Source organism: Ornithorhynchus anatinus, chromosome 4 (assembly GCF_004115215.2).
Source record: "Ornithorhynchus anatinus isolate Pmale09 chromosome 4, mOrnAna1.pri.v4, whole genome shotgun sequence".
NCBI lineage: Eukaryota > Metazoa > Chordata > Mammalia > Monotremata > Ornithorhynchidae > Ornithorhynchus > Ornithorhynchus anatinus.
In genome coordinates this window covers 133518911-133531447 of record NC_041731.1, presented here as the reverse complement: position 1 = coordinate 133531447, position 12537 = coordinate 133518911, and the positions used below count along the sequence as shown (strand labels likewise).

The 12537-nt window shown below is 58.2% G+C and overlaps 1 protein-coding gene across 1 annotated transcript in view; it reads left to right on the top strand.

Annotated features, from left to right (window-relative positions):
- HTT (huntingtin) overlaps positions 1-12537 on the top strand; it is a 200139-nt gene that overhangs the window by 58361 nt on the left and 129241 nt on the right. Inside the window, 7 exon segments of the mRNA XM_029061948.2 lie at positions 926-1080; positions 1176-1287; positions 1895-2041; positions 3963-4121; positions 4216-4313; positions 7801-7940; positions 12430-12493. Coding sequence (XP_028917781.1) covers positions 926-1080; positions 1176-1287; positions 1895-2041; positions 3963-4121; positions 4216-4313; positions 7801-7940; positions 12430-12493 — 875 coding nt within the window.

Here is a 12537-nt window from a genome sequence, read left to right as displayed (position 1 = left end):
GAGTCGCTTCACTTCTCTGGGCCTCGGTTCCCTCATCTGTATAACGGGGATGAAGACCGTGAGCCCCACGTGGGACGACCTGATTCCCCTGTGTCTACCCCAGCGCTTCGGACAGGGCTCGGCACAGAGTAAGCGCTTAACGGATACCACCGTTATTATTAATAATAACGGTGGTATCCGTTAAGCGCTTCACTCGGTGCCGAGCCCTGTCGGAAGCGCTGGGAGAGATAGAGGGTCATCAGCTTGTCCCACATGGGGCTCCCCGTCGCTTTACGGTGAAGAAGCGCCGTGGCCTAGTGAAGCAGCGTGGCTCGGTGGAAAGAGGCCGGGCTCGGGAGTCAGAGGTCGTGGGTTCTAACGCCGACCCCGCCGCTCGTCTGCTGTGTGACCCTGGGCAAGTCACTTCACTTCTCGGGGCCTGTGACCTCATCTGTAAAAATGGGGATTAAAAAACGCGAGCCCCACGTGGGACAATGTGATTGCCCCGTATCCACCCCAGCGCTCAGAACAGTGCTCTGCACATAGGAAGCGCTGAACAAAACCCCACAGATTTACGGAAAAAGGGCAGGGACTGTCTCTGTTGCCGATCTGTCCGTTCCAGGCGCTTAGTACGGTGCTCTGCACACAGCAAGCGCTCGAGAAATACTATTGAATGAATTCATCTGTTCGGTAGCGTTTCCCGAGCGCTTACTGTGTGCGGGGCACCGTATTAAGCCCAGAACGGTTAAGTGATCGTTACCCCGGCGCTCAGGGCAGCGCTGGGCACAGAGGGCACCGCGTAGAGACGGCATCGAACGGCAGCGGCGAGAGCGAGGGAGGACGAGTCCCCCCTCGACGGGTCGTGCCCCCTCCCTCCGCCCCGCCCCCCGCACGGCGGTCTCCCCCGCGTCAACCGGAAGCCTCGACTCGTTTCCGCCCCCGGCAGCGACGCGGAGCCCCGGGCCCCCGGCGACGGCGGAAGGCCTCCGGCGGCCCGACCCTCCGCCGCGCGGCGGCCACGGCCGGCGGCCCTCCGACGGCAGCGTCGACAGGCTCCTCCCCCGAGACGACGCGCCGGACCCCGCGGACCCCGAGAGCGAGGTGAGCCCCCCCCCCCCCCCCGGCCCGGCCGGGCCTCTCTCGCCGCCGGCCCCGTCGGCGGCCTGAGCCTTTTCCGGTTTCCCTCCCCGCCGCAGCCGTCCAGGATCGGGGGAGACGTCGGACGCCGTACCGACGGGAACTCGGCCCCTCTCGTCCACTGCGTCCGTCTCCTGTCCGCCTCGTTCTTACTCACCGGGGAAAAAAGCGGTAAGTCGCGCCCCGGCTGGCCCGCGGACCCTCCCCTCCGTCGCTCCGCGCGGCGTCCGTCCCTCCCCCTAGGCCTCCGTCGGGCCTGTTGTTCCGTATCCTCCCGTGCCCCGGGCACAGCGCTCGGCCCGCGCCCGGCGCTCAGTGAATAGGGAAGCGGCGTGGCTCGGTGGCAAGAGCCCGGGCTTGGGAGTCAGAGGTCGTGGGTTCGAATCCCAGCCCCGCTGGGTGACTCTGGGCTTCACTTCTCTGGCCTCATCTGGAGAATGGGGACCAAGACCGTGAGCCTCACGTGGGACAACCTGATGACCCTGTGTCTACCCCGGCGCAGTGCTCTGCACGTAGTGAGCGCTTAGCAAATACCAACACTATCATTAGTGGTAGTGAGCGCTTAATAAATGCCACCGTCCTTATTTGTGGAGCGCTACCGTGTCATTCTCGGCGCCGGTCACAACCGGTCACATTCCCCACCCTCCCAACGAGCTCACGGTCGGGATGAGGGGATCGCGGCAGATGGGGAGCGGGAAGTGTCGACTCTTCCCCCCCCCCGAAAATGGGACCGCGAACGGGTCGGAGGCGGGAAGCGAGCCAGCGCCTGTCTTTGCAGCGTTGGTTCCCGACAGAGAAGTCCGAGTCAGCGTGAAAGCCCTGGCCGTGAGTTGCGTCGGAGCCGCCGTGGCCCTCCACCCCGAGTCTTTCTTCAGCACGCTGTACAGGACGCCGCCGGACAGCTCGGGGGCCGCCCAGCGGCCCGGTGAGTCGCCGGGGCCGCCGCTCGTCTCTTTCGGTTCTCCGCCCGGTCACGTGGGGCCCGTCCTCACCCCCCCGAATCTCGGCCCCTCGCCGCAGGGAGAGTAAGGGGTGGCGTTCTCCAAGTCGAAACGTTTCCTGGCCTTCGGGGATTAAGAAAACGCCCCCAAACCCGAGCCCTCTTATTTTTGGAAGGGGTCGGGGTACGCGAGTTGCTTCAGAGAGAGGGATAGGGAAGCAGTGTGGCTCGGTGGAAAAGAGCCTGGGCTTCGGAGTCAGAGGTCATGAGTTCGACTCCCGGCTCTGCCACTTGTCAGCTGTGTGACTGTGGACGAGTCACTTAACTTCTCTGGGCCTCAGTTCCCTCATCTGTAAAATGGGGATTAACTGCGAGCCTCACGTGGGACGACCCGATGACCCCGTATCTCCCCCAGCGCTTAGAACGGTGCGCGGCACGTAGTGAGCGCTTAACAGATACCAACGTCATTATTATTATCATTATTATTAAATCGGAAGCGCCGTCGGCGTAGTTTGCGCAGAGTTCCTTTTTAAAGAGAAGGTCGTCTGACTCTTGCGGTAAAACTAAGGGGGCTAAGAGAATTACCGGAATTTGCTCCGCAGATTGTTCGCTCCCCCGGCAGGACCCCTCTATTTAGTTTGGGAGCTACGCGTTTTGATGACCGAATCGCCGTTTGCCTAGTGAACCCGTCGCTCACCCAGCGATGTGATCTTGTTCAGCTGCACGCTTACCCGGGGACTAGGGACCGATTCTGCCCGAATTTAGGATGTGCATTTACGAGGAATAGGATATTTTTAAAGCCCCACACCTCGAACGCGCCTCACAGGGACGCAGCGTGGCTCAGCGGAACGAGTCCGGGCTTGGGAGTCGGAGGTCGTGGGTTCTAATCCCGGCCCCGCCGCTCGCCAGCTGTGTGACTTGGGGCAGGTCGCTTCGCTTCTCTGGGCCTCGGTTACCTCATCTGGAAAAGGGGGATGAAGACGGTGAGCCCCACGTACCCGACATCTCCCCCAGCGCTTAGAACAGTGCTTGGCACATAGTGAGCGCTTAACGTGTACCGTCGTCATTGTTATCGTCCTCACGTTTACGAAAATGTACGGACTTTCCAGTAACTCCGGCCTGAGCTGCAGGCTTCCAGTTTGACCTCATCAGATCCCTGGAAGAAATAAAATCCTAAATCTCCACACCTAAAATCCTACATCTCCACACATCGAATCCTAAATCTCCACACCTAAAATCCTAAATCTCCACACCTAAAATCCTACGTCTCCACGTGTCAGATCCTAAATCTCCACACACGGAATCCTAAATCTCCACACATGGAGTCCTAAATCTCCACACGTCGAATCCTAACTCTCCACACGTCGAATCCTACATCTCCACCCTTCGAATCGTACATCTCCACACATCGAATCCTAAATCTCCACACATCGAATCCTACATCTCCACACATCGAATCCTACATCTCCACACATCGAAACCTACATCTCCACCCATCGAATCCTGCATCTCCACACATCGAATCCCAACTTTCCACACATCGAATCCTAACTCTCCACACATGGAATCCTAAATTTCCGCACATCGAATCCTAAATCTCCACACATCACATCCTAAATCTCCACCCATCAAATCCCGCATCTCCACCCATCAAATCCTACATCTCCACCCGTCGAGTCCTACATCTCCACACATCGAATCCTAACTTTCCACACGTCGCATCCTAACTCTCCACACACGGAATCCTAAATCTCCGCACATCAAATCCTAAATCTCCGCCCGTCGAATCCTGCATCTCCACCCGTCGAATCCTACATCTCCACCCATCGAATCCCACATCTGCACCCACCGAATCCTGAATCTCCACACGCAGAATCTTAAATCTCCGCACGATTCCTTTCCGCAGAGGAGCAGTACGTGTCGGATATCTTAAACTACATCGACCACGGAGATCCCCAGATCAGAGGAGCCACTTCCATTTTATGCGGGACCATCATCTACTCCATCCTCAACAAGTCTCGGTTCGATGTGGAAAGCTGGCTGTCGAGGGTCAGGGGTTCGACAGGTAAAGCCGTCTCCGCCTCGGACTGTTCGGCGACGCCCCCCGGACCGCTTCTCGCCCCTTACGAGTTGGCGTTTTCTCTTCCCTCTCCCATCAGGAAATGCCTTTTCTCCGGTCGACTGCATTCCTCTGTTACAGAAAAGTCTGAAAGATGAATCTTCGGTGACCTGTAAGCTGGCTTGCACCGCCGTGAGGGTGAGCACGCGGGGTTTCCCCGTTTATTCGCGGCCGGGACTCGGCTCCCGTCGTGGCCGGCAAGTGGGGAGTGGGCGGGGTGGTCGAAAAATCCCATTTAACCGTCCTCGACACCCCGTGAGGGCCCGGTCAGTGAGAAGCAACGGGCTCCAGTGGATAGACCGAGGGCCAGGGAGTCCGAAGGACCCGGGTTCTAATCGCCGCCCCGCCGTACGTCTGCCCCGTGACCCCGGGCGAGTCACTTCACTTCTCCGGGCTTCGGTTCCCTCACCTGGGAAACGGGGATGAAGAGTTTCAGCCCCGTGTGGGACGGGGACCGTGCCCACCCCGATTACCTCGTGTCCACCCCCGCCGTTCAGTACGGTGCCTGGCACCTCGAAGGCGGCGCGGCTCGGCGGAAAGAGCCCGGGCTTGGGAGTCGGAGGTCACGGGTTCGAATCCCGGCTCGGCCACCTGTCAGCCGGGTGACCGTGGGCGAGTCACTTCCCTTCTCTGGGCCTCGGTTCCCTCATCTGGAAAATGGGGATGAAGACCGTGAGCCTCGTGTGGGACAACACTTAGCACTGAGAACAGTGCTCTGCATGTAGTAAGCCCTTAACGAATACCCACATTATTATTATTCTTATCATTAAAGCACTTAAATGCCATAAAAAATAGAATAAATGCCATCGATCGGTGGGCGGAACCAAGAGTCAGGGCAGACTTGCAAGGGACTCTACGGAACCCAAGGGTTAACTGGATTTCAGTCGTCCTGGAAGCCCCGAGAACGTCTCGATGGTCCGGGTGAGGAGGTCTGCGTACGCGCACATTTGTGTGTCGGGCCTGGAGACGACAGCGGCGTGGTTGGGTGGATAATCCAAGCGCTTAGTACAGTGCTGTGCGCATCGTAAGCGCTCACTAAATAATATTGAATGAATAATCCCGGGCCTGGAAGTCAGAAGGACCCGAGTCCTAATCCCAGCCGTACCCTGTGTCTGCTGGGTGACCTTGGGCAAGTCAGAGAAGCAGCGGGGCTCGGTGGAAAGAGCCCGGGCTTGGGAGTGGGAGGTCACGGCTTCGCATCCCAACTCTGTCCCCTGTCAGCTGTGTGACTGTGGGCGAGTCGCTTCACCTCTCTGGGCCTCAGTTCCCTCACCTGTAAAACGGGGATGAAGACCGTGAGCCTCACGTGGGACAACCTCATTCCCCCGTATCTCCCCCAGCGCTTAGAACAGTGCTCTGCACGTAGTAAGCGCTCAACAAATACCAACGTTATTATTATTACTCAGCTTCTCTGTCCCTCGGTTCCCTCATCTGTAACACGGAGATAAGCGTTTTAGCCATCCAGCCGTTCATTCGACCGTATTTACCGAGCGCTTACTGTATGCGGAGCGCTCGGGGTAGGACAGGATAGCAATAAAGAGACGCATTCCCTGCCCCGCAGCGAGCTTACGTTCCGGAGGGACCGTCGACTGAGCCCCGTGTGGGACAGGGACCGCGTTCAACTTAATAATGGTGGTACTTGTTAAGCGCTTACCGGGTGCAGAGCACTGTTCTAAGCGCTGGGGGAGATACGGGCTAATCACGTTGTCCACGTGAGGCTCACAGTTAACCCCCACTTTCCAGATGAGGTCACTGAGGCGCAGAGAGGCGAAGCGACCCGCCCACAGTCACACAGCCGACAAGTGGCGGAGCCGGGAGTCGAACCCGTGACCTCTGACTCCCAAGCCCGGGCTCTTTCCGCTGAGCCACGCCGCTTCTCTAACCTGATTAACTTGTGTCTACCCCAGTGCTTAGTTCTGAGCACTCAAGTAGTAGCGTTATTGTTATGGCGACCTCTCGCAGAAGTCATCAGAGGTAGGGGGGATGATGCGTGCCCATCGCGTTGCGAGGCGGCGTGGCTCAGTGGAAGGAGCCCGGGCTCGGGAGTCAGAGGTCGTGGGTTCTGATCCCGGCCCCGCCACCGATCAGCTGTGCGACTTCGGGCAAGTCGCTTACCTTCTCTGGGCCTCGGCGACCTCATCTGGAAAATGGGGATTAAGACTGGGAGCCCCACTTGGGACAACCTGATGACCGTGTACCGGGGGAGGAGAAGAAAAGAGGGGAGGAGGCAGAGGTGAGAGAAGGGAAGAGGGCCCTCGGGCCTGCTTGATTTATTTCTCTTTCTCTCTGACAAGTGCTGCATGCAGTCGGTTCTCGGTGATTAACTGCCTTCATTCATTCATTCAATAGTATTCATCGAGCGCTTCCTATGTGCAGAGCCCTGGACTGAGCGCTTGGAATGGACAAATGGGTAACAGATAGAGACGGTCCCTGCCCTTAGACGGGCTCACGGGCTGATCGGGGGAGACGGACGGACGAGAACAGTGGCAATAAATAGAACTCCCTTCCTCTTCCTCCTCTTCCTCCGAAGGCAGAGTCCAGTTCCCTTCCCAGGGTCTCTCGCTGATTTTATTTTTTAATCTCTCTCAAGCGTTTACTCTGTCCGTCAGTGTTCTGAGCGCCGGGGTGGATTCAGGTCTGTCAGGTTGGACGCAGTCCCCGTCCCACAAGGGGCTCACAGTTTAATAAGGGGGGGAAGAGGGATGGAAACCTCATTTTATATTAAGCGGTACAGAAACCGGTCCATCGCCGGCTTCCGAAAAATGGGGCGGGACATTCTTGCAGGGGAGGGAGCTGTGTGAGTGAACAAATGATTTCGTGGTCGGTATGTCAAAGTCGATCCTGTCCGTCGTACAGCTGTTACTTGCCGCCTTTTCCACCCTTCCGAGTGGGGAGTGGCTTAGAAGCAGCGCGGCTCAGCGGAGAGAGCCCGGGCTTGGGAGGCAGAGGTCGTGGGTTCCAATCCCGGCCCCGCCACTTATCGGCTGCGTCACTTCGGGCAAGTCGCTTCACTTCTCTGGGCCTCAGTTCCCTCATCTGGAAAACGGGGATTGAGACTCTGAGCCCAACGTGGGGCAACCTGTTGACCTTGTATCTCCCCCAGCGCTTAGAACAGTGCTTGGCACCTAGGAAGCGCTTAACAAATACCATCATTATTATTATTATTAGTGGGAGACCTCAAAGCCCTTCTCCCTCAGAGTAATAGAGGTTTAGGTTTCACCCGACAGCACTGGGTTAAATCGCCAGACGACGGGCGATGAGCCTCGGAAACCCATCGCCTTTCATTTATACGGATTTTTCCCGAAACGCAGCGAGGCTAGTAATCCTCCCCCGTCGGAAACTTCCGCGTCTTTCCTCCGGTGAAATTGCCCCGCGTGAAGTGGCCTCGGACTGTCCCTGAGATCCGGAAAGAGCGAGGGTGGGGAATCGGGAGCGGAGGCCGCGAGTGGGAATCGTCACTGTGCAGATACCCGCTCCCCGACAGATATAACGAATGAAAGTCTCCTTTACGGATCTCTCCACCGGAGGGGTCGGAGTGGAACTGGGGGATCAGTTTCGCATGTCGGGTGTGCTGGTGGGGATGCGGCCGTGCCGTGCTAAACCCTGAAATCGCTTTTTCTTTCAGCACTGCGTCATGAGTTTATGCAGCAGTAGCTATAGCGAGTTGGGCTTGCAGCTGATCATCGACGTCCTGACGCTCAGCCATAGTTCTTACTGGTTGGTCCGGACGGAGCTTTTGGAAACGCTCGCGGAAATAGACTTCAGGTAAGTGAGCCGGGGTTTTCGCGTTGTCTCTTCATCCGTTCAGTCGTACGTATCCAGCACCCGATGAGTGCAGAGAACTGTACTGAGCGCTTGGGAAGGAACGACGCCACCGTAATCGGTGGCATTCCCCGCCCGCAGCGAGCTCACGGTCAAGCCGGGGGAGAGACCGACGTCGATACAAAGAAATAAAAGGACAGATACGGACGTAAGCGGGGTGGGGCTGGGAGGAGGGGGAAGAGCAAAGGGAGCGAGTCAGGGCCACGCAGAAGGGAGAGGGAGAAGAGGGGAGAAGGGCTCGGTCGGGGAAGGCCCCTTGGAGGAAGACGGGCCTTCGGTAGGGCTTTGGAGAGGGGGAGAGTCGTCGTCCGTCGGATTTGAGGAGGGAGGGCGTCCCGGGCCGGAGGCCTGACCTTCTCCCCTGGCCCTCGAGGAGCTGCCCGTCCCGTGGAGCACAAAGGGAGATGTCCGTGTTTCACAAACAGTGCCGACAGGAGGGAAAACACGGCTCTGAGTAGTAATTGCAAGAATAGGGAGAAAGGGCCAAGCAAACCAGGAGGTGGAGTCGAGCCAGTTAATGATAATAATAATAACGTTGGTATCTGTTAAGCGCTCACTATGTGCAGAGCACCGTTCTAAGCGCCGGGGGAGATACAGGGTCATCGGGCTGTCCCACGTGAGGCTCCCGGTCTTCATCCCCGTTTTCCAGTTGAGGTCACTGAGGCCCAGAGAAGTGAAGTGACTCGCCCACGGTCACCCGGCTGACGGGTGGCGGAGCCGGGATTCGAACCCGTGACCTCTGACTCCCGAGCCCGGGCTCTCGCCACTGAGCCACGCTGCTCAGTTCCGCTCCAACCCAGGCGCCGTAATGCCGACGACTCTCTCGTTCCCCAGACCCCGCGTTGTGGCCCTTTCCCCGGTACCTGTCTGCGCACGGCAAACTTTTTTGTCGCTCGTTGTTTGGTGTTTTTGAATGGCGTCTGTCAAGCGCTCACTGTGAGCCAGGCACTGTACGAAGTGTGGGGTTAGGCTAAGCGTGTCGGAAACGGTCCGCGTTCCACACGGGGCTCCCATCCCCATTTCACAGATGAGGGAACTGAGGCACAGAGGAGTGAAGAGACTTGCGCGAGGTCACACAGCAGACGGGCGGCGGGGTCGGGATCGGAGCCCAGGTCCTCCGGGTCCCAGGCCCAGACTCTCTCCGCTAGGCCGTGTCACTTCTTTCAGCACCAAGCTGTCTGCCTCCAAACCCACCTGCCGGGCCGGGGAGTCAGAAGGTCATGGGTCCTATTCCCGGCTCCGCCACTCGTCTGCTGTGTGACCGTCGGCGAGTCACTTCACTTCTCTGGGCCTCAGTCACCTCATCTGGAAAACGGAGATTGAGACTGTGCACCCCATAATAATAATGATAACGGTATTTAAGTGCTTACTATATAATGTTGGTATCCGTTAAGCGCTCACTACGTGCCCAGCACCGTTCTAAGCGCTGGGGGAGATACGGGGTCATCGGGTCGTCCCACGTGAGGCTCGCAGTTAATCCCCATTTTACAGATTCATTCATTCATTCATTCCTTCAATAGTATTTATTGAGCGCTTCCTATGTGCAGAGCACCGTACTAAGCGCTCGGGATGAACAGGTCGGCAACAGATAGAGACGGTCCCCGCCGTCCGACGGGCTCACGGTCCGATCGGGGGAGACGGACGGACGAGGACGACGGCGATAGAGTCGAGGGGAAGAACGTCTCGTAAAAACCGATGGCCACTAAATAGAATCGAGGCGATGTACATTTCATTAACAAGATAAATAGGGTAACGGAAATATATGCAGTCGAGCGGACGAGTACGGTGCCGAGGGGAGGGGAGGGGAGAGGTGGAGGAGCGGAGGGAAAAGGGGAAAATGAGGGTTTAGCTGCGGAGAGGCAAAGGGGGGGGGGCGGTAGAGGGAGTAGAGGGAGAAGAGGAGCTCGGTCTGGGAAGGCCTCTCGGAGGAGGTAGTTTTAAGTAGGGTTTCGAAGAGGGGAAGAGGATCGGTCTGGCGGAGGCGAGGAGGGAGGGCGTTCCGGGACCGCGGGGGGACGCGGCCCGGGGGTCGAAGGCGGGACGGGCGAGACCGGGGGACGGCGAGGAGGCGGGCGGCGGAGGAGCGGAGCGTGCGGGGCGGGCGGCGGAGAGAGAGGAGGGAGGAGAGGTAGGAAGGGGCGAGGTGACGGAGAGCCTCGAAGCCCAGAGTGAGGAGTTTCCGTTTGGAGCGGAGGTCGACGGGCAACCGCCGGAGTCGTCTAAGAAGGGGAGTGACGGGCCCGGATCGTCTCTGCGGGAAGACGAGCCGGGCGGCGGGGCGAAGGATAGACCGGAGCGGGGCGAGAGAGGAGGAAGGGAGGTCGGAGAGCAGGCCGACACGGTAGTCTAGCCGGGATACGACGAGAGCCCGTAGCGGCGAGGTAGCCGTCCGGGTGGAGAGGAGAGGGCGGATCTCGGCGATATCGTAGAGGTGAGACCGGCGGGTCTCGGCGACGGATCGGACGCGTGGGGCGAACGAGAGAGTCGAGTCAGAGATGACGCCGAGATCGCGGGCCCGAGAGACGGGAAGGACGGTGGTGCCGTCCACGGTGATAGGGAAGTCTGGGAGAGGACGGGGTCCGGGAAGAAGATGAGGAGCTCGGTTTTGCTCATGTTGAGTACTTAGTGTTGCTTAGTACCGTGCCTGGCACATAATAAGCACTTAACAAAAGCCATCATTATTATTGTTATTATTCCTCTCCTACTCCAACCCAGCCTGCCCACTCATTCATTCATTCATTCAATAGTATTTATTGAGCGCTTACTCTGTGCAGAGCACTGGACTGAGCACTTGGAATGGACAAATCAGCAACAGATAGAGACAGTCCCCGCCCAGTGACGGGCTCACGGTCTGATCGGGGGAGACGGAAGACAAAAACAATAGCGGTAAATAGAATGGAGGGGATGGACACCTCATTAACAGAATAAATAGGGTAATGAAAATATATACAATTGAGCGGACGAGCGGAGTGCTGAGGGGAGGGGAAGGGAGGGGGGAGGAGCGGAGGGAGAGGGGGCTTAGCTGAGGGGAGGTGAAGGAAGGGTAGAAGGGCAGCAGAGGGAAAAGGGAAGCTCAGTCTGAGAAGACCTCTTGGAGGAGGTGAGCTCAGAGTCTAATGCCAACCTCCTCACCGGACCTCGATCTCCTCTATCTCGTCTGCTGCCCGGATGAATTTGTAGATGTAGATGAATTTTCTACAGAAACGTTCGGGACACCTCAAAGAGCTCCTGTGGTGGCCCATCCGCCTCGGCATCGAACAGGAAACTCCTCACCTTTGGCTTTAAAGCCGTCCGTCCCCTCGCCCCCTCCTACCTCACCTCGCTTCTCTCCTTCTCCAACCCGGCCCGCACGCTCCGCTCCTCTGGCGCTGAACATCTCAGTGCCCCTAGATCTCGCCCGTCGATGCACCGACCCCCGGCCCGCGTCCCGCCTCCGGCCCGGAACGCCCTCCCTCCTCGCGTCCCCCTTCGAGCCTTATCGAAGGCCCATCTCCTCCAAGAGGCCCTCCCTGACTGAGCTCTCCCTCGTCTCTCCTCCCGCTCCCTTCTGCGTCGCCCGGTTCGTCCCCCCTCCCGGCCCCAAAGCGCTTACGTCCGCGTCTGTAATTTATTTCTGTTGATATGTATCTCCCCTCCTCTAGCGTTGTGGACGGGGAATGTGTCTGTTTATTGTTCTGTCGTCTGAACACAGTAAGTGCTCAATAAATACGACATCCCGGCAGACGGATCCATTGAGGGCCCCGCTCCCTGACGAGAGTGTGGGAGTGTGCCTCTTTTCCTCAGAGCTCCGGGAGTCACAGCCCGGGAGGGCGTGGGAGGCACGAGGACCTGGGTTCTGATCCAGCGTGGCTCAGTGGAAAGAGCCTGGGCTTCGGAGTCCGAGGTCATGGGTTCGACTGCCGGCTCTGCCACTTGGCAGCTGTGGGACCGTGGGCGAGTCACTTCACTTCTCTGCGCCTCAGTTACCTCATCTGGAGAGTGGGGATTAACCGTGAGCCTCCCGTGGGGCGACCCGATGACCCCGTATCTCCCCCAGCGCTTAGAACGGAGCTCTGCGGTAGTAAGCGCTTGGCGAATGCCAACATTATTATTATTAATCCCGGCTGTGTGATCTTGATGTGTGGAGAGATGTCCTTGGATCTCCCCCAGCGCTTAAAACAGCGCTCGGCACATAGTAAGCGAGCGCTCAACGAACACCATCGTAATTATCATCACTACATCCCGAGCGCTTAGTACAGCGCTCAGCCCACAGTAGGCGCCGAATTAATACGGTCGAATGAATCGAATGAATCTTGGGCAAGTCACTTCGCTTCCCTGGGAAGCGTGCCTCTTCTCCTCAGAGCTCCGTCACGTAGGACGTAATCGTCAGCGATCCGTCGGTCGTTCCTCTCTCGTGGAGACTGACGATTTCTTTTCTCCGACGCCCGTTCAGGTTAGTCAGCTTTTTGGAGGCGAAGGCCGAGCATCTGCACAGAGGCGCCCATCATTACACCGGGGTAAGCGAACTCTAAAGCCGATTCTGTCAGAGGTTGGAATTTTC